We start from the raw sequence: 21,626 nt of genomic DNA, 5'->3' as shown, positions 1-21,626 counted from the left end.
TATATAATATGTTATAAGACGCTATAAATGCTCATATATCGCGTCTCTGATTTTGTTCTTACATTTGACTGTTTCTAATTTACATTCATAATTAAAAAGTTTAAACTACAATAATATATACATAAGACAATTATAATTACTAAAAATGGAATACACAACTTCCTGTCGGTAATAAATGATGACAGCTGCGATAAAGAGTGAGGACTTGGGGGTGTGGAGACCGCGCACGACTGCCCTAAGTGAACGCGTTTTTTGCAGGGTTAGTTCCTGTGTGTTTGAGGACATGAGCTAGAGCGGAAAGCTGAATAAACAGTGTCTGGCCTCCCTACCTATTATTACCAGCATACTAATATAACTCTAATTACCTCACTGACACTAAGGCAGGTTCCTTAATGTATAATAGCTCCATTTAAAAACCTTTCTCACGTTAATAGAATATGGTTATGATTTAATACATTCCACTGGATAAACAAGACCCAAATCATGTGGTAAATTAATTTTATAGCGTACTACACAACCTAAGAAGCTATGGTCTTTTTAAACGAGTATTCTAGAACGATACATACATTACTCATCAATAATTAAACAGATAGATACTTCTTTATAACTTAGATAATTAATAGGAAAGTTCAAAGGAATTTCTCGAACGGTACCAAAACTTACGAATTCATTTATAATTCACAGAAGATAAGAAAAACAAACATACCTTGACTGGGTGTGAGAAGTGAGGCGAGGTGGGCGGTAACTTCTTGACACACTCCTTACTAATGTAGGATTTTTCAGTATATCCTAGGGTCCTTCTCTGTAGCTGGTATAGCCTGTTCAGTAGTTATAGGGCTGTCCTCAATAGCCAAACACACTATTCCAATATTCTAGGGCCTGGTGTAGTAGCCAAGAACACTCACCAAGACACTCCTCAGTAGTCTTAACACAGTGATAGCCTTGGACACACCTTAGCAGTCTAACACACACTCAGAGCCAAAGGCACTCTTCAATCCATGGCCTGAAACACACACACACACACAGTTCACTAGGCTACTTATCCCCTCAGGAGACACAATTCACCTTTGGTTATAAAAGTAATCAGAAACTTTTACTAAGAAGAATTCAACACTGCCACACACACCAATGTTTCTGCGTCACGTCCATTCCACTCTTAATAATTCTACACTTGTGTTTGTTTTTTAAGCTTTCCACAACACTTCTCAGAGCCTCACTTGGGTTAATGTCATTTCGTCAATCACCTCATCAATCACTCATCACATCAATGCTGAAATAAAAAAACCACAATGAACAATAACTGGTTTCATTGATAACTGTATTTACAATCTTTATAATGTATCACGTAAAGATTAAGCACACCAAGTTTATTTCACTTCATGATTAAATTACCCCAAACGTTACCTGGGGGAGTTAGGTTAGGTTAGGTTATACTTGGTTTGTCAATGGATGATTCACGAGGGAGGGCCATCGAACACCACCTCAGCCCCCCCACACCACCACAGCCCCCACTCCACCACAGCCCCCACTCCACCACAGCCCCCACTCCACCACAGCCCCCACTCCACCACAGCCCCCACTCCACCCCACACACCTCCCCCACCATGCTTGAGACAACACCACAACTCACGATCCCGGCAGCGTTGAAATCACCATCGTGTCGAATTTTACGGTCTAATTTCAAGCTCGATAGTCTATCATGACCAGGTGTATAAAAAAAATCAATTACCTTAATGATCAAAGCCCAAACCTTTGAGATACTCCGTTACGAGTTTTGTTTTGTCGTTTTTATTCCGGCCGACCCTGTATTGACAACGCTTTAAGCTACGTGTGACGTCTTCAAGTTGACTGCCAGGTTTAATAGGAATAGCACAGTTAGTGAAGCTTGTTCAATAGGACCACTGCCAAGTCAAATAAGGTGAAGTCGGATATGTGTATGTGTGTGTTAATGTGCGTATTGTATATCCAGTTTTACAGTGCGACACACACACACACCGTACACACGCACGAGAACGTCAAACTTCACATCAATTTCCTAAACAACTTCCATTTCACTTAAGCATAATTATGACTCACTCCAAACATCATTAAGTCGCTGGGAAAACTACCTAAATGGGATCATTAAACCAGCGACCTTCAAATGGGAAATCGTCACGTATAATGAATATTCCCCCAGAAAGCCTTCCTAAGTAAAACGTTTATCACTCCGGAAAGGAAGTCACTGGGGGTAAACTCCATATGGGCGTGACGCGGGTTTTATTACGCATCATTATTATTAAAGGTAGTCTTGTGAATTGTTGAGATTAAATGCTCGGACTTCGGAGATGATAAACCTAAGAGTAATAAAGACGGAGAATGGTGGACTGTAGGCTAGTCGCCAACCCTTACAGACGAGTATGGTAATGTACTGTACTATATTATAAGAGTACCAATGATATACTGATGCTCACAACTTCCAACTGGGAATAAAAATTATAGAAATCCGTTATTGGAAACAATTTGATAAAACTCGCTCGTGGAACGAATACAAGACAGTGATTACTCCTGCACTTAAGTATACACCAGTCTAAATTTTCAATAAAATAGAAATATATCGAAATATTATCTAACACGCACAAGATACCGGTATATGTTTACATAAATATTCTGTGACAATTAACAGGAACATTGCATGCACATTATTAACAAGAGACAAAGGACGTAAACATCAACAACACAATTATCTACGATGACAGACGAAACACACACTAAGAACACTCGGTAACACACTACACATCCGCTCACCGGTACAGCTCAGCACAGACTAAGCCGAGCCGCTTGGAGTCGGCTGCTCACTGCTCGTTACACCCCAAAACAATCAGTTATCAAACGCCGCTACATTGCAAGATTTTAAAAGATTTTTAATAATTTGTTTTCCCTCATAACTAGGATTGAGATATCACATGTAATTAAAGTCCATGCTATCGGTGTAATCTGAGAGTATGGCCCGTCATATTTATGCCATGGCTTAAATGAGGCAAATATTGATACGTTCTCACAACACCCGTAGTTCGGTAGTTTGGAAATAATCTATCATAGTACAGTACCATTATTTAGGGTTATCTTTCGAATAACAAGTTTCCAGAGACAAACAAGGAGATAGAACTACTGATCACACCTAGATAACAAAAATGGAGCCAATTTGCGTAATAACAGGTTTATAAACACCGGAGTAACATTATCCTCGACAGATCGTAAACATATGCTTGACGTGTTGTGATCGAGTGTTTGGTATACTCTGCTTACTAAACAGCTGGTAAGAGTCACGTGCATTGGAATGTCTATTGTTCATATTGGGAAATAATGTTACCAATAGTGTGTGTAACAGTTTATAATGTGTATATTTTTCTCTCTATATATGTAAACCGAATCATATAGCAACTCGTATAATAATGTACACAAATGCGTCAAGCACGTGAGAGTAATATTGCTTTATTCTATCACCAATAAAACGCCCTAAATCACTATTTATTGAACCATACTACCATCACTATACTGTACCTAGCTTTTAGATTAACAGTTAAAGATTCCCGAACATTTTTAACTTAAACATCACCACCCCCACCCACCATGGTAACTGAGGGGGATCTCTTGCGTCTTATCTTGGGGAACTTTCCCATAAAGTTTTCCCCAACAACATCGTCTTATGAATTCTATCCCCACACTCCCCAAATCAATTTCAAATTCACCTTTAGTAACAAAAATTAAAAGGCTCAGTCATGCTTTAAAACCGACTGGGTACCGCTATTCACTCTACAATAATTCACACATTTACCTGTGCTAACTTCAAAGCCGTGAGTTCAAAGTTCCATCTCAGCCTTCACTCTACGAACTTGTGAGTAAATTGATCAATTCACTGGAAGTACAACAGGTGTCTCATTAACCAGGCCGACTCACTCTGTAGTAAGGCAACATCTTATAAGTGTATCCTAAGATCAGAATAACGTGAAATACACAAGTCAAACCAAATGGAAATACAGAATTCTTGAATCCCTCTATACATATCCTGATGAAATACGAAGTCTTCTGGCTACCCGACCAGTAAAGGTCTCTACATTTACTAAAGAATCAGGTTTTACATTTCAGTATTGTGTTTGTTAAAAATGAATTCAAACTGTGACAAAACTCTTACATTGTTTTGTTTTTTACTTTCTTGACTGTCGTCTCTTTTGCTTCAGTTTATATCACTTCTAGTTGCACAATAAATAACGATGTTTATAACTGCACTGGTTCCTCATCATACGAATATTTTCTTACTTCAACATTTTTTGTACCACCAAAAACATCTCTCTCCTATGCTTGTTCACCTTCCAAAATGGTTTTCTTTTATGGCTGAAGTAACATTTCTCCATCTTTCTAAAAAGCATGAATCAAGCCGTAAATATAACTTTATGGCTAGAAAGGTTAGAAACATGATGCAAGATTGTCCTTGAAGTGCATCTGTAGTCATCAAACATGCGCACTACTGTAGTCATATTGTTGCTAGTCTTGAGTTCACATCAACAAAACAAGTTCAGTGAGGTAACGGTGTGAATTTAACCATCTACAGTGTTATCATATCACCAAGAGAGAAAGCTCTTGTGATTCCAACCTCAGGCTTCAAACCTCCTCACCTATAGCTATGCATCATACTCATGTGGCCATTCTCATTCCCCCTTGGTGATCAGAAGACACCAGGGAGAGAGTCAGGTTTAGATGACAACTTCATCCATTAGCAGCTACGAATTACGGCTTCTCAAGTTGTACATTTTCTATGGCTGGTATTGGACATCAGGTGCTGCAGTTCCAAACATTCTAGTGGAGTCCACAGCTCTTGTTGCTTCAGTTCCAATGACTACACAGACATAATGGAACATGTAGTGTTCACTTGTTTAGGGCGACACATCATATGACAAAAAATGACCCTAGAAAATCTTTTAGCCTGAGGAGTCTAACACAAGGGAGAGACGATGTACTGCACTCAGAGTTGTATCCCATCTTACCTCATCTTGTTACTCATGGTTCGAGCTGATGAGTTTAGTTTGACACACCTCACAACAAAAGGCTACACCAAGACCATTCAATTTCTCAAACACCCCAAGCGTGTATGATGTGAACAGTCTAATTTGGTTTCCCAACAAAAAATATAATTTCAAAGTTTTTAAGAACTTTGCTGTACAAAAGAAGTAAGTTATCTTGGCGGAAATCCTATATCTTGAAACTTGACAAACAATAAAGAACACAATTTATTTATTTGTACAAAAAAATACAGGATGTACATTATGTACAAAATAGGGGTAGGGTGTAAACGGGACTGCCCAGTATGGGCCAATAGGCCCGCTGCAGTTTCCTCCATTCTTATGCTCTTAACATTGTATATACAGAAGATTTTCTTTTGTCTCTCCTACACATCTTTTCTTCATTCTTTCATGTCCTTTCCCACCACGATGCAGGGAGTGAAGCAACAAGAGTACACCCAGACTCTCCCTTTATCTGTTGTTATGGTACTGTCCTTACAATCACTAACAATATTTCTTGTTTAGCTGATTCATCATACCAGACATCACTTGCTAAACCGTCCACCCTTTCCATCAACTTACGAGCAATTCGGGCGAAAAAGACAGGAAAGAATGAAAATATATCATTAAAGTAAAACGCCATTTCCTGGAGGTTGAAATTAATGATATCCTGACTTCCACCTCTCTCTTTGATCCTTCAAGATTTAGTAAAAAATATCAACAAGAGAAGAAAATAAGTTGCAGTTTCAGTGGCCAGATGTTACTTGTCTGGGTACCTTGTTGTGTTAGTGGCAGCAAGAAGAGCTCTGTAATATTCTCTTTGTATTTTTGTATTTCCATGTACCTGTCCTGTACTCCTATTTCTGCCCAGTTTCATGTAATATCCAATTCTCCATAAAAGGCTTCCCTCAACAAGTCAACAGATGGTGTTTGACTATTATTATTGTTGTTGTTGTTGTCATTATAACCATTTTCAGTACTACAATACTCATACAAATACACCAATAACAAGAGGATAAATATTTTACTATAAATGTGAAGTAAGAAGCCAGGTTTATATTACCTACATGTAATTATAGTAAATAGCACACAGAGTTATTCAGGCTATTAACAGTCCATCCATCCTGTTTCTCAATTCTTGGCAAATGGATTTACACGTGAGATCCAGCTACCTTCAGATGGGCTGCAACAAACAAAATCAACAGTCATTTCTTATACCATAAAATATAACAGCAATATATTTAAATAAAAGCCTAACAAATAGTAGTAATAGTCTGGTATACATGCTCAAAAAAATATCTTTGTAATTTTGTGTTAGAAAGTACGACACAATGGACTAGTGATTTTGACAACCCTACCGAGACAACAGGAATCACGACGTTGGTTTTGAAATTCGTCGGACCCCTCCATAAAGATACTTTTGGAGCGTGTGCAGTACATATAAACGAAGAGCTATGGTATAACACATTTTATACCAATCCCATTATAGTGTAGCGTGGTAACCACAATGAGAGATAGGTGGTAACGTGGCTGGTGGTCAGGTCAATGCAGTCACAACAGAGTGCGGTACTGCCTGGCTCACGGGTTCCAACTCCTGAGCTGTATCATCCCAAGAGTAATGACTAATAATAAATGATATACTTAACCACTTGTGTATAGATAGAGAGATAGATAGATAGATAAATGTCAAATAACTCAACAGGGACAAAGAATTGAGACAAAAGTGAGGAAAGTTTAAGCGTCATTCTTACCTTTCTATCTTCTTCTGCTCCTCCTCCTCTTGTTTTTCCTTCAGGTACTCAATGAACTCTGCTCTAAATGAGTTCTTGAGAGGCTGAGGGACATTGGCTCTGTCTTCAATAAGTTTCTGTTTAGTAGCCGCTTCTTTAGTTGTCAGGCCAAACCAATCTGCTTCTTCTTCCTAAAAAAAAAAAATGTAGGATCAACAACTTATCTATAATTGTGTTTTTGTACATTCTAAAATAAAAACAAATGAAGAATTAAACAATAATAATAATGTTATAGTACTGTACAATATTTCCAATTTATATATATACTGTATGCACGATATCAAGTTTATTTATAATCAACAAGGAGGGGATTACCATAAGAGACCTCATCTATCATTTCTGCAAACACCCAATTTATGTACAATATTTCTGATTAATTATAATTTTTTCCATTTTTTTTCCAAACTTAATCAACAATTACTCTCTAGATATTTCTAAAGTCAATCAAATTCCACCAAATTTTACAGAAAAAACACTAAAATTCCATAACATACAATTCATTACAGTTTGGCTGATGGCCTAATCAAAAGGTAACTGACTCAGAACACAACAAAGGAGATCAAATAAGGTAGGATCCATCCCCTCCAGGTACTGTACATCTACTCACAGGAATAATGTAATCTTTATACTTGTCCAGTATTTCCTGCTTTTTGGCTGGGTTGTTGGGATACAGTGTCCCTCTCACCAACGCTAAGAGCATCTCTCTCCTTAGCTTGAGGGCCAACTCCGACATTAAATCAGCTGGAGAGGTCTGTAAAATAGTTCAAGTCACTATGGCAGCATAAAACCCAATATCAATCCACAGAAAAAATTAACACAGGTACAGTAATACATCTACGAGTATCTCACAACTCAGTTACAGGTTGGTTAGCTTAACTTAGGTATAGTATCAAGGAAAGGAAACTGCACATGGATATAGTTTCATAATACATTGTTATTTACCTGTAATATATAATAATCTAATCCATAATGTTTGTCAATCAGGGAGAGGGCTCGTTCTGTGACGTGAACATTCATGTAGCGGTCGAGGATTTCCGAGTAAACCACCGATGTCTTGATGGTGGGAACCCAGTAGTGGGGAACACGCCTCCTGGTCCTGCAGAATTATGAATGGAAATAATACAAACTAATGCCCAAAAAATGCCATTTACCAAGGTACAACTACTGTACACTGTAGATTAAGTGATGAAATTAATAATGGCCGAGAACTTTGTGTATGAGTTACAGTGTGTCAAACTAAATAACTCACTCACTCTAACAATGCATAACATAAAAATGAGTAATATATAAACATAAATACTGTACTTTACAAAGACAAATATGGTACAGTACTTCAATTACAATTGCACATTCTAACTGCTTTCTTAAATGTATTCTGGCATGTCGTTCTTTTGTACTAAATTATAATCAAGAAGTAACTTACGGATTCCTCTTAAGAAAGCCCTTGACGATGGCCTCTCCGCCCCATATACCCTCGTGGAGTTCCTTGGGCTGCAACAGCAAAAGTGGAACATTTTGCACCGCTTGTCTGCAAATGGTGAAAGAAAAGATAATAAAATTGTGCAAAACAGAGAGAAATCATACACAATACACGAGGCCCCTGTGTAAATATGGTGGCAAAGGTTATCAGTATAGCTACCATCCTCTTACCCACCTCATTCTTCATCTTAAATTAGCTAACTTTATCATCACGATTATACTCATGCATTAAACTGTTTTTATCCATTAATAAATTACAGTATATGTGTCACTTACACTGATCCATTTCCATATCTCCTAAACAAGCCTTTTCTAGGAACATAATGAACCGGTGATTTGGGCGCACACTTCCACTCCCAGTAAAACTTCTTGTAGTGTTCTGGGACTCTTCCAATGTAACTATCCAATTGAAAGAGTCTTATAGCGTTCCATGGCTTGGTCAGGCTTTCACGGATGGCTGCTGCTGAGTATCTTGAAGCCATCTGAAAAATAAACAAATGAATTAATATAAAGAACGAAAATTCCAAAATGTGATAAATGCATTCCTGGGTAACATGTGGACACTCAAAACCATAAATACTTGATTAATGCAACTTAGAGGAAAGATATATGATGATAAAAGACACCCTTCAAGGCTTGTGAGTTTGTAAGAACCTATTTTTTTTCCTAAAGAGGAGTCAATACAGTACAGTACCAGGTAACTAGTACTGAACTGTATAATCACCTAAGCCACTTAGTTTTGACTGATTTTCTGAGAAAACAGCATTTTATGTATATACGTAAATACCACAAGCATTACATTTTTTTTCACTCGTGTTTTTCTTCCTGATAATAATCTACGTCCATCCAATGATATTTTTGTGCTTAATCTGTTGTCATTTTCTACATATGATCTCAGCGACGTTTCTAAACAACTGCTTACAGCAACTGATAGTGTAAAGATATCATTTATCGGAGGAAGGATGAATCAACGGGTCCGACTAATTACCCAAATGTAGCCAAATATAGCCGGAATGAAGTCAAATAATGGTCCTAGATGAATAAATCGGACTGCCAATCACTTCTCGACTAGTATTTGGTGTCAGAAAGTCACAAAAAATTGGTAAACTTAATTTAATCTGAGTTAATAGATCGAGTGCATGTACCTAACCTAACCTAACCTAACTTAACACAACACAACTCAGATTAAATTAAGTTTACCAAATTTTTGTGACTTTCTGACACCAAATACTAGTCGAGAAGTGATTGGCAGTCCGATTTATTCATCTAGGACCATTATTTGACTTCATTCCGGCTATATTTGGGTAAGTAGTCTGACCGCCCTACCTACCCTGGTGGTGATACTTTAGGGTTATGCCATCCTCAAGTACAAGTCATATACTAAAACGATAGTCCATAATAATAGAAACTTACATTATATTATTGTGTAAACTGAGGCACTAGTCAGAGCCTCCAGCCGTCCTCCCTGACACAAGGCTCGGCCGGTCGGCACTTAACCCAGGATTGATAAAGATAGATGGATAGATTATTAATTATTCAGTATTAGTCAGTAAGATCATCACATAAGTTAATATTTATTTCTAAAGTATATGGTTATATAAGGATTAAATTAACATAAACAATAGAACGTTTACATTATAATACCTTTAAAAGATGGTCTGTGTAGGGGGTGGAACTGAACCTTTATATCTAAAACAAATAATTATAAAACCAATAAAAAATAAATTTATTATAATCAATAAGTTAAATATTAACAAACTTAAAAAATAGACAAAAATAAAAGACTGTAAACAAAGATGACTAATTCATTCACATCTGGCGAAGACAACAATTATATTCCTCTAGTTGAATCGTTTGTGTCGAATTCACGGTATTCAAAGTAAATTATACCAAAATTAGGTAATTATTAGTTAAATTTATTGTTAATATTTGACTTCACAGATTTATTTTCTTTATTCTTGAAAAAAATACGAAGTAGCTTTTGGGAGATAGTAACAAGGGAAGGAAGATGATTCATGTTGAAAATGTACTTCGAATTTGGCTTCCTTTTTATTTTTAAAGATAAAATAAACTTAACCCAACTTAACTTTCCATGGCATTACCTAATGATTCTAAGAAGATTTTAGGTTATATTAAGTTAGACTATATTAATTTATAACACTTGAACAAACTAAGAGTAGTGGTTCCGTTCGTAGTATTTCTTCAACAAGGATGACTCATGGAGGGGAGGGTCGACCTGTAGGTGTCAAGTGTTGTTCAACTTAACTATTCAATAATTATGGCTGAAGAAGCGATGTTTGACTTTATTCACATGGAAGCTGTGTCTTATGTCTTTCAAGGAGGTGAAAAAATATCAGAAGTGAGTTTCTTTGTGTTGTTTTTAATGAGAAATAAGTGTTGAATCATAACTTTCTTTAACCATATTAAACTGATAATAAGTCTCATTAAATACTGTTCCGTAAAATAAAAAAAGTAGGATAGAAAGAAAAAGTTATAGTAGAGAATAGGTGCATGGCTCAACGTACTGTAGGACATATACTAGAATATAATGTTTTATAAAATCAACTCATCTAGACTATTACCAGAGAAAAGTGATCATAGGTGTGAGTCATGGGAAGGCGCCACGGTAAAATTAAACTCTCAGTCATCATTATGTTTATCCGATGGTTTTTGATGTATTTTGAATGATTTTGATCTAACCTAACCTAACCAAACCAACCTAGCCACAGAACCTTTCAATCCTGGGAAGTTTGGTCAGATAAAGGTAGGTTTGGTTTATCTTAGCTTTAACAAACCATTTATGTCACTCGGAGAAAAAAGTATTTGTAGCTAAGATGCAAAACGCTGCTTAAGCAAAATGACCAAATTAATGGTCCGAAAATTATGGAAAATCATCGTTATTATTTGGTGTTTTAAAAATTATTACTGATAATTTCATATAAATAATGTAAGCTGCTGCCAATTTTTATTTTTTTATTTTCTGGAAGTGTTAATGTTCGTGATATATCGTTTGTCTCTTGCAGCACACAACAGTACCGAGGATAAAACACGTGAAACCAAAAGTAGGAAAATCTGCAGTTCCTCCACCCAGTCTGTAGATAATTTCCCTAAACTAACTCCTTCCCATGAGTCTGACATCTGAAGTATTACTGTGGTTATATACAGCGGCACCAGTAATGGTTTGTTTATAGAACACTTGTGACTCAGATGCTAAGTTTAAGGATGTAAAATGTATATAAACAGTGACAAAATTATGCAGCTCCATTTTTCTTTTGAGACTCCCACACTTTATCGTGATGACATCAGAAGACACAAAACAAACTCAAACCTAACCTTCCCAGTATTAGGGTGTTTATTCATAAGGTGAAAGAAGCCTGGGGGTAATTATAAAGTGAGCTGCTGCTTATATAATTTTACCTTTGTCTAAATATAGCAATGAGTATTATTTTCTGAAGAATAAAGAATCAATTTTTACATTTATCACCCACTTAGGATGAAGCCATCTCAAAATTGGAACACATGGGTTTTGCCACCGGCTATAGACTTGTTGAAAGGTAGGTCTATGGAGTATGAACCCTTGTTGAATAGTATATATGTGTCTGTATATTTATGTTCATTAAATAGTTTCTCTCTTAACTTTCACAGCAAGATGGCTTATTTAAGTAGCTACTCCAGGGTCTCGGTGACTAGCCATATGAGCCACACTCCTAGATGGTTCCAACTTAACCTATGGAAAGTTATCGATCTGAAACCAAATACCTTAACTGTCGTTGGTGTTAATTATGGTACAACTCATTTTATCTTTCATCTTGATGTGAGTTTTGAGAAGCAACTTGTGTATATACCCACTAAAGCCCACAAGTTTGGGAGCTAATGAAACTTTAACTCAGTGTCTGGACCAACTCAAAGCTCACCTAACTAACCCACAGCAACCTTAGCCCTTAAAATATACAAGTATTGTAGTCCCTGGTTTACGAAACATTGGTGTACGAAAATAGTTATGAAAAAATACCAATACCTTGATTGACGAAGAAAAACCTCTATATATATATATAATTTTTTTTTACACTACTGTATATGAATTAATTGATGTAGATAATGAACTGTGCATGAAATATAAATTCACTAATATAAAACCTTCTCACCCGACAGACTAACGAGAGAGTCAGGACGGTACAAAGATGAGCTGGACATCATGAAGTATATATGTAAGGACCTCTGGGTAACTGTATATAAGAAACAGATCGATAATTTACGAACGAATCACCAGGGAGTTTATGTCCTCCATGACAACCGATTCCGTTTTCTCTCACACATGGCAGCAGGGAAACAGTATCTTCAATATGCTCCCAGAGTAAGTGGAAGCATTATAGATGTACAATATCTTCTGGAGAATAGTGATAGCTTAGAAACTTGGAGTAACGAGGCATTTTCAGGGGCGACTTTCGGATTTTTTTTTCTGGAAAGTGAAAACTAACGTGCTTATGAAAAGTTAGAAAATATATATAAATGGGGGGGGATTAAAACCGACGGGCACAAATTAATTAACGTTTTAAATATTCTAAAGGGTTTTTTTATTACAGGGGTCATTAATAAACTAGATGTATAAGTTTGATATATATTTTATTATTTATTAAAGTTTTCCCTTACAGTATCTCGCCTTCACTTGTGGACTTGTACGAGGGTGTCTGGCTAACCTTGGGGTCACGTGTGTGGTCACAGCAGAGGTCACACAGCTCCCGGCTTGCAAATTCCAAATTCAAGTTCAACGGGGATGAATCCTCGGTGGCGGATATTATTGTAATATATTATGGACTTAATGTTATTCTTTGTACATGTATTGACACTTTTAACTTGTATGTTTAAAAAAGTAAAGGAGTATTGTTGTATTCACCGTCTTTATATTAAAATATATAATTAATGAAATACCCATCATTGTTTTTATATTCTCCCATACAATAGCTGATTCTATATGGGTCTAAAAATGATTACTAGAAGCTTGTGGCTCTAGTCAGGTGGTATGTAACCTTCATGGTCAGCTGGATGTCCCTGTACCGTACTGATGGTCCAAGGGTCATTGATGAGATACGTAACTTTTGGTGCATTAGCAAGGAAGATATTGGGATGTGGTGATACTATGATTTATTAGTATAAGATAATCTGCTTATAATCCAGTTATAACAATTCCCAGCTTCCACTACATGAAGCAAATTACTTTTGTGAAACAAATGAAATATCCACTCTGCAATGATCAATGAATCACAAAATACTGTTTTGTAACTACTCAGTATATTTACTAGAAACTCTGCTAACTAACACTTAATTATAGTGTACCTAAAATTCACACACTAAGAAAATCCTCGCCTTTGTTTTTCTTATAACATCCATCAGTTTTATCATCCCATTATAAATATATCGGTTCTGGCTGGGAGACGCCTCAATCAATAGACAGAACAACACATTAATTATCTAGTCTTTCCATTTTTTTTAACTTATTTTTACACACAAGACAGAGAGAAGTTAGCAGGATGAAAATGAGGTAATCAAATATTGTGAAACTTTTGTCTACATTCATTGTTTTATTCATACATAATAGTTTACAAAATATTGGTATAACTTTTGGCTACTAATTTTTTTATTACTTTATGTAAATATCACTTCATGTACACAGAAGCTACAGTAATTACAGTAGTGTGGTCAACATGAATACTGGGGTAAGAGGAGGCACAGTCTGAGGAGTGGCTGTGATAGTGTATGTTTAGGGTTGCTGTACAGTGTTAGGCCAGAAAACATATACACCTTACACAATAAACTTTAAGAAGCCACTTTATCTGTGTAGTGTAAGTTGGAGGTAATTTTCGCTTGCCCAAATATAAACCATATTTGACCCACAATTAGTAATACAAAATAAAAGTTTTACTAACAATTATGTACAGTACTATGTTCTTTAATATTTGTAATGGATGAGAAATCACATTTTGGAGTTTGTATTTGCCTTAAGCCTAATTTTGGAGAATAAAGATAAGTCATAGTATTTACGAAAATACCATTTGCTGGTTTCCTCTGGAGGATGTACAGTTTAGTTAACCTAAAATAGATGTATCTGTGATCAATATTAGTGTCTACTACCTGATGTACTATGCTGTACAGTATATAATTTATCCTTACCCACCCAATGCTGTACTGTATAGCCTAACTTAGTTCAGATTAAGTTGGTTTCACTAGCCTGATAACGAAGTTTGCAATATCTGCTAAACTGTCTTGTCATTGCAAGATGATAAACTGCTTTTACATTTGGGGTAGTAGCAGAGAGCATCTCAGTCCCTGTTAGTCATCAACTAAAACAGTTTACAACTGTACGTCACCAATAATCCTTTCCTCACTTCCAGTTTCTTCCTTCTCTACAGTTTAGCACTATATACTGTAGTACTGTATAATACACCTTGTCCTTAGGCTATGTTGGCCACATATGGGCCTCTAACACTGGCAAATCAAATTTTTCTTTGACAAGGTGCAAGGATTTCATAAAGCATCAAATAACCGTTTTAGCCAAATTTATGTGTTTTTATTGCTAACAAATGTATATCTCCTTTTACATAAATATAACATCAGAGGTGTGTGTGTGTGTGAATCAATGCATAGTAACTACTTTTTTCTCTGTTCACAGTTTAAGCAGTTTACTAATATTTTAAAATAAAAGGTATTCCTATGATATAAACTAATAATAAACCGTATTGTATTCATGACAATATTAATAACTCGGATACAAAAGTAATTGTTACGTAACTCATGTACAGGAAGAACATAAATCTATCCAATAATAATTATCCCTGATTCCATACACCCAGGCAATCATTTTTAATCCACTGTTGTTAAAACACCTGAGAACAGCCCAGCACCTCTGTTATAATGGTACAGTATACGAAGGCCCGGGTGTTCAAAACGAGATCATTTTGCTCTGTTAGTTTGAACTGGGTTACCTTAGTAAGTCATGTTGAACATGACATTAAATCATGAAGGTTTTTTTATGCATACTGAAAATTTTATATAAACATCACCAGTCACATTACTAAGACATCAGATCAAGTGCTTTTTATGTCCTGCCAAAGGGGTGCAAAGTTTTTAAGTTGTGTGTGTGATTAAGTGTATTGGTGTCCAGAGTTGACACCAGGAGGGAAGGACTAGATCTCTTGCTCTCCAAGTCTCCAGCCATTATTTTGTAACAAATTTATGGATGTTCATCCTGAAACACTGAGTCATTAGGAAGGTCTGCAGACCATCATGTATGAGTGACTTTCTTCGGCATTCTCCAGTTTGACATGTCAAACATTTTCTGTTCATCACCTCCAAAATAATTTGATGAACTCCATTCATACTGAAACTATGTGGATACAGTAACTAATTTCCAGGAACCAGTATCAAAATACTTTATTAATTTTCTGTAAAGTTCTGAACACTCATTGGGCACAGTCTGGCTAATGTCTCTAAATCCATCAACAGATCTTTAAACTGTGTTCAATGACCACAGTTCTAGTTTTATTGACTACTATGTACTGTACTGTACTGTAGTCTACTTCCTACATTTAATAGAAGATTGCCATAATGTCATTAAGTGCGACACCTTATAATATTCAATACATTTGCAACAGAATACAACAAATTACTTTGGCCATGATGACAATGATCACATTACTTGCTTGCAAAAACGAATGTGATTAAAAACACGGAACACACCCGTAAGTTTAAAACATGCCAGTACAGTATGTGAACACCAACAACAAAGTGCATCTCTGACGTGGCTCCAACACAAGACTTAACATTGATGCAGATATTGAGGATAGTAGAACAGTTCTTCCTCCACAATCAGAGAGAAGCAGGAAGTGGTTAATACTCTCAAAACATGACAGAGTTTGAGACTAGCAGACCAACAAGGTGTTAAGAGAACAGCACAAACAGAGATGCCAGAATGGAGAAATGTCTTTCTTCCTCATAAACAATTACAAGTGTAACATAAGGCAAGACAGCACGATTGTAAGAATCTGCTAGGGAGCCTCCCCTGAGAAAAAGAATAGGATGCATTCTAGCATATGATTGGATTACTACAGTACAGTATAAAGTAGAGTATGTCTATTAAGAAGATAAAGTTGTGTTGAACTCCCAGTACCTCCATAAAATTTGTTAAGAAAGCAATCATTTTCCTTTTCATAAAACAACTTGGTTTCAAATAAATTTCGTGACTGGTTGTAAAATCAGACATGTATTTTAACCTACAGATAAGCAACTCTTTATATGTATACAAGATTAGTCCTCCTGTATGTATGAAGCCAAATAGAAATCCAAAAGTGAAAGAAAATTATATAAAATATGAAAGGAAGATAAATTAATACCTGGTAACATAACATTAATCCTCTATAAAAATATATAAAGGAAACACCTGCCATACAAAAACTTTTATTAAACAAACACTGCAAGCCATTATTTCATATCTAAATTGGAGAAGCTCACACACACTGTTTTTGATGAATGGGAACAAGCTTTGCATATCACAAGTAGTAATTCATATATGGAGAAAAACAGCTGGAAAATCTCTGGGTTAAAGCTAACTTCTCTATAAGATAAAATGGTCAACATTGAGAAGTGAGTCACATTGATCTGTAATCAAACTTCTAAATGTTTCTTCAAATGAAACTGTTCCTTTGCCTCTTTCCATTCACCTACATATCTGATCATTTACTTTTAAGAAAACTGGAACTGCTCTATTTTGCCTGCTTCTTTCATCAATCCAACACTAAATTTAAAAGATTTAAGTTTTTAAGACAAACACATCAAACCCACATTGGCTGAAGTTAAAATGCAAAAGACTTCAATACATTATCATACAAGGTTAATATTACCATTCCCTGATTTCAAAGTAATGCTGACAATAACATATTGGATCTCATGGCTTCAAGAACTTCACTTGAGGTTCTGACATCTGGAAAATGGCAAAAAGGAAAAGGATCTTTTAATATACCCTGAAGTTACCCACACATTTAGTAAATATTGCTTCTATTATCCTTTTACAAAACTATATACACGGTGTAATGGATATATGACAAAAAAAGTCCGGAAAATGACTAAAGCTAGTTTCACAGCACCATTTGCTTCCATATAACTTGATTCAGCTATCATGGTGTCTGATACTGTTAAACAAAATGAATCAAGCAGAGTTCCTGTGATATTAAGTGGCCAGTGTGAGGTGAAGAGTAACTACCTTCACCACCGCCAAACTGACCAAATAATGTGATGGTTAATCTGTTATGTTAAACACCGGTGACTCGTCTAGTTGGCTTCACTCCACTGTGTCCCACTCCTAATGGTTAAGAAAGATTGTGGTATTCTTACACTCAAGCCCATAACACCTGCAACCACGAACATTAACACACCCAACTTCAAGACACGTGTGTGGCAAATGCTAGCAGTACAGTACACAGAGAATGGTATATTATTGTCCTAAGCTGCAACACTGTAAGGGTTTATTGCCAAGCACTGCAATTTTATTCAATAGCACTGTGTACAATGATGCATCAAGCTACAAAGTCAGCTCTAACTCAGGAAGTTCCAATTCTGTACATGAAAATCATGTCTAGTTAGCTCTATATATATCTAGCCTTCTGCATTATAAAAAGATACAATGGTTATGAACAACATTATGTGCAGCTCTCATACCGCCGCACCCAATGGCATCAGCTGCATCATAAAACAATCACTCTGTCCCCAATGATTATATTTAGGATAGCTAACTACAGTACTACAGCTCAATATAGGTGTGTTAGTCTACCCAACTTAAAGTATCATCAAAACAAAACAAAAAATTCAGGTCCAAAAATAATACGGTAATGGGGATTTAGAGGTGCTCACATCCTCAAGCTCTTGGTCGGTCATACTGTCATGGCTCACTACAGTATATGATTATGATAAATAATCTTTTAATTAGCTGATGATCGCATTTTTCTTGCACGAAGTAAACAATGCTAATGTTCCCAAGAGGTCCCTATATGAAACCAAGAATCTCTCAAACAGAAAACACCAAAAATTATAAGACAAATCAGTATCAAAGTTCACTCACAATATATACAAAGAAAATGGAGGGCAGGACAGCAAGCTCCTCCCAGGCTAAGCACATCACTTCCTTTTTTGTTCCTCATAATAATTTACATTGCACAATACCCTTCATCTTCAAAACATCATCAATTAAAAGTCCTTCAGTTCCTCAAACTAAAATAATTTATATGACACCTTAAAGTCCGTTATGTTGATAATTAATGATATGGCCGAGCATTGAGCATGCAACTATGAACTTAAAACAGAAAGCAGGAATATATACTGACATTGGCACAGAGGATTGTCAATAACCTTCAAGTGCTAAAAATCCTCCACAGAATGAAACATGTCTTCATCATCAACAACAACTTCCCTCTGCGCCATCGGGTGGGAGGACTCCAGAGACTCGGGTTGTACGACGCCCGGTAACCCAATCACAGTGCACCATAACACAACACTTAATAAATACAGAGCAAAATCTTCAATGAAACACTTAACAATGGTGAGTAAATGAGCATAAGCAACAACTGTACTCTGGCGGACACCACACAGCATGAAAGCAATACCCATGAGACCGGCTCCACTCCTAGAGCAGGCATGAATGGCATACCTCTGACACCAAAGATGATGAGCCTCCCAGAGTATGAACGGGATCGAGATGCTATTTGACACGATATACCCAAGGTTGAATGACAACAGAGTGCACACTAATAAGGCGAGTACAACAGGTACCATGGAGGTATAAAGGGGCTCAACGGAGGCAACTGGCTGGACGTCTTGCTGGGGTCTTCCATTCTGCACAGTACTGGGACTAATGCCACCATTGGCAGTTATTAACCTATTTAAGTTCATCAGCTGTTCAGTTAAGTCAGGTATAGAACCATTCTGAATTCTGCTAGAGTTCGGAAGTATTGTCTGATTAACATGAATACTTTCTCTAGCGTTAACATGGATACTTTCTCTAGCGTTAACATGGATACTTTCTCTAGCGTTACCATGGATACTTTCTCTAGCGTTAATATGGATACTTTCTCTAGCATTAACATGAGTATTTTCTCTAGTGTCAACATGAGGACTTTCTCTAGTGTTAATATTAGTACTTTCTTTGTTGTTATCATAAGTACTTTCTTTGTTGTTATCATTAGTACTTTCTTTGTTGTTATCATTAGTACTTTCTGAGGTGTTATCATTAGTACTTTCTGAGGTGTTAACATTAGTACTTTCTGTCTTGTTAACATTAATACTTTCTCTTGCATTAACAATAGTACTTTCTCTGCTGTTGTTGTTTGATGTTGTAGCATTGTCCAGGTCATTGTTGAGTGAGGGAGATGAGTTGATGCAACAAGTCTTATTGGTAACCGCTTCCTCATTACTGTGTAGCTGAGGTGCTAAGACGCTGTGTACTGTTGGGTTCCCAGGTTCTTCTGAGTCTGTAACACAATAATAATTAACAGACACTTAAGACACAAATACGAGCAGTGAAATGTCTTAATGATAGAGAGATGCACCCAGAGTTCCACACGTACCATTAATTTCGTCACCATGTCCGAATAATTTCCCTTTTGGATCACGAGGTGGAAATGATCTCGGGAATGAATTACATTTATCATCTGGTAAGACCTTTCCCACTATATAGTGCAGGCTGGCCGCAATTAAGAGCAACAAACTCACCCTCGTTTGCCGTATTTCACGATGAAAGAATACTACAGTAAAATCCCCCACCCAAATTAAACAGTAAGTCTCTGAGAGCACCAATTTTTTGAAAGGCACAAGAAGACATGCATTAAATAAAAAATTCCTCTCACAGTAATTTGAAAATCCAGCTCATTAAGAACTTTGTGTTTACTGGGAGTCCTGCATCTAGCTGCTACCACTGACTTGCCTCACCAATACGACTGTGTCATTTGTAAACAAAGAATTAGACACTACTTTTTGTCTTTGGCTGTGTTAAGTGTATTTGACCAGGTTATATTTTTGTAAAGCATCACATTAAGTTCCCCAAAAGATAGGAGTTAAGACATTGCCAGCAGTGTCTACCTCTGAACAAAGAATAATTACTGTCAGCCTGGAAACACTGATGTGAAAGTGGTCACACATCTTAATATATTATTACTATTATTAAATGTTAAGCTACAGTATGTTAGGTTAGGGTTATAGGGAACAGAAGGCAGGTCGCTTGCTGTCGCTTAGCATTCAGGGTCAGTTAGTTGTTGGGAAGTGTTTGTCAATGGAGCATCTTAATCTACAGGAAAATCTTGGGGATAAAATCTAAATATATAAACCGCTATTCCTTTATCTGATGTGCTTTAAATTTGAAGGTAAGTTCTACAGATATTTTTTGTTAGGTAGCTCGTCAATTCGTGCTATTGTGCTTAACTATTTCCAAGTAGTCTGGCAAAATATATACAAGATAATCCTGCCCAAATTATCTAGCTTATCCTTACCAAAATAATGGTGTCATATATAAAATCAAGGCGAATATAACCTTAATCTCACTTAACTATCACTCACACCCTGAGTTATCAATCACGTGATAATACTTGACTACAGTTTATTAGGTCCAGTAATGTATCCCAAACCTAGCGTCATGAAACACTATGTCAATGATAACAATTATAAATCTATGAGGTAAAGTTAGGAAAATAAACCCAGGAGTTGTAAGAGAACTGCCCCATAAAGAGTATTGTCATGGTACACCCACCTATGGTTACTATCTTCCCCAGCCCTAACAAAACTCATCCACTCACTCTGTAATTCATCCGTAACTGTAGTGCCATTAGCTGCGTTACTGACACCAAATATCTTCCTCTTCCTCTCCTCGGCATTGTCTAATATCCTCCTCCTCCTCAGCTCACGTCGCCTGGCAGCTTCGTCTGCCATGTTTACAAACTACTTCCCCGGTTCCATCACTCGGGCCCACACACTGTCGCAGTCCCCTCACACCAAACACTTGTAAAGATTTATTTTTTCTTATAATTTAGTTATTAGTTTAAACATAGAGGTAATAATTTATATATATATATTTTTTCTAGGTCGAAAGATATTTATGGAGCAGTAAAATAAACTAAGAAGCTTATTTTTCGTGAAAGTGAGCCCCTAAAGTACTATAAGAATGCTTATATTAATAGATATTTATTTAGGATAATCGCCATACAAGTTCACATTGTTTCAGCATGTATTATACACAGTGTATATATATAATGTGCAGAGAGAGTGAGGTATTAAACAATTGTAAACA

At 36.4% G+C, this 21,626-nt stretch overlaps 3 protein-coding genes across 9 annotated transcripts in view; 1 reads left to right on the top strand and 2 right to left on the bottom strand.

The window, feature by feature from the left end:
• The window catches only part of LOC121875875 (protein transport protein SEC31-like), a 49,807-nt gene extending 47,021 nt beyond the window's left edge, over positions 1-2,786 (bottom strand). Inside the window, exons 1-2 of one of the 3 annotated variants that reach the window (XM_042380601.1) lie at positions 2,770-2,786; positions 707-1,270 (exon numbers count right to left, since the gene is read on the bottom strand). The gene's annotated coding sequence lies outside the window, so the exon portion shown is untranslated. The other 2 variants (XM_042380600.1, XM_042380599.1) reach the window with 2 other exon arrangements.
• A 2,463-nt stretch (positions 2,787-5,249) lies between these two features.
• LOC121875878 (39S ribosomal protein L28, mitochondrial-like) lies at positions 5,250-21,317 on the bottom strand. Of its 3 annotated transcripts, XM_042380605.1 has the most exons (8): positions 9,950-10,074; positions 9,719-9,796; positions 8,582-8,787; positions 8,250-8,354; positions 7,769-7,922; positions 7,434-7,577; positions 6,788-6,957; positions 5,250-6,219 (listed from the first exon to the last, which is right to left on the bottom strand). In XM_042380605.1, exons 3-8 carry the CDS (start codon positions 8,785-8,787, stop codon positions 6,168-6,170), a joined length of 831 nt encoding a protein of 276 aa, XP_042236539.1. In that variant the 5' UTR covers positions 9,719-9,796; positions 9,950-10,074; the 3' UTR covers positions 5,250-6,167. The 3 variants fall into 3 exon arrangements, with proteins under 3 accessions (XP_042236539.1, XP_042236538.1, XP_042236537.1); XM_042380604.1 differs by lacking the exons at positions 9,719-9,796; positions 9,950-10,074 and adding an exon at positions 21,136-21,294; XM_042380603.1 differs by lacking the exons at positions 5,250-6,219; positions 6,788-6,957; positions 7,434-7,577; ... (3 more) ...; positions 9,719-9,796; positions 9,950-10,074 and adding exons at positions 13,862-19,818; positions 21,136-21,317.
• Positions 10,509-13,235, top strand: LOC121875880 (trafficking protein particle complex subunit 6b-like). Of its 3 annotated transcripts, XM_042380606.1 has the most exons (5): positions 10,509-10,664; positions 11,329-11,367; positions 11,798-11,859; positions 12,458-12,659; positions 12,958-13,235. In XM_042380606.1, the coding sequence occupies exons 1-5, from the start codon at positions 10,584-10,586 to the stop codon at positions 13,081-13,083; spliced, it is 510 nt and encodes a 169-aa protein (XP_042236540.1). In that variant the 5' UTR covers positions 10,509-10,583; the 3' UTR covers positions 13,084-13,235. The 3 variants fall into 3 exon arrangements, with proteins under 3 accessions (XP_042236540.1, XP_042236541.1, XP_042236542.1); XM_042380607.1 differs by lacking the exon at positions 11,329-11,367; XM_042380608.1 differs by lacking the exon at positions 10,509-10,664 and having other exon boundaries at positions 11,342-11,484.
• Positions 21,318-21,626: the final 309 nt, after the last annotated feature.

Source organism: Homarus americanus, unplaced genomic scaffold (assembly GCF_018991925.1).
Source record: "Homarus americanus isolate GMGI-L3 unplaced genomic scaffold, GMGI_Hamer_2.0 scaffold18884, whole genome shotgun sequence".
Taxonomy (NCBI): domain Eukaryota; kingdom Metazoa; phylum Arthropoda; class Malacostraca; order Decapoda; family Nephropidae; genus Homarus; species Homarus americanus.
This window is presented reverse-complemented; position numbering and strand designations above follow the sequence as displayed.

Excerpts from the sequence above, each read along its gene's own strand:
- LOC121875878 (XM_042380603.1), bottom strand. The coding sequence starts at position 21,268 with ATGGCAGACGAAGCTGCCAGGCGACGTGAGCTGAGGAGGAGGAGGATA. Across the intron at positions 19,819-21,135 it reads AGTTACGGATGAATTACAGA|ACTCAGAAGAACCTGGGAAC; the intron begins GTGAGTGGATGA and ends ATTGTGTTACAG.
- LOC121875880 (XM_042380606.1), top strand. The coding sequence starts at position 10,584 with ATGGCTGAAGAAGCGATGTTTGACTTTATTCACATGGAAGCTGTGTCT. Across the intron at positions 11,368-11,797 it reads TAAAACACGTGAAACCAAAA|GATGAAGCCATCTCAAAATT; the intron begins GTAGGAAAATCT and ends TCACCCACTTAG. Across the intron at positions 11,860-12,457 it reads GGCTATAGACTTGTTGAAAG|ACTAACGAGAGAGTCAGGAC; the intron begins GTAGGTCTATGG and ends CTCACCCGACAG.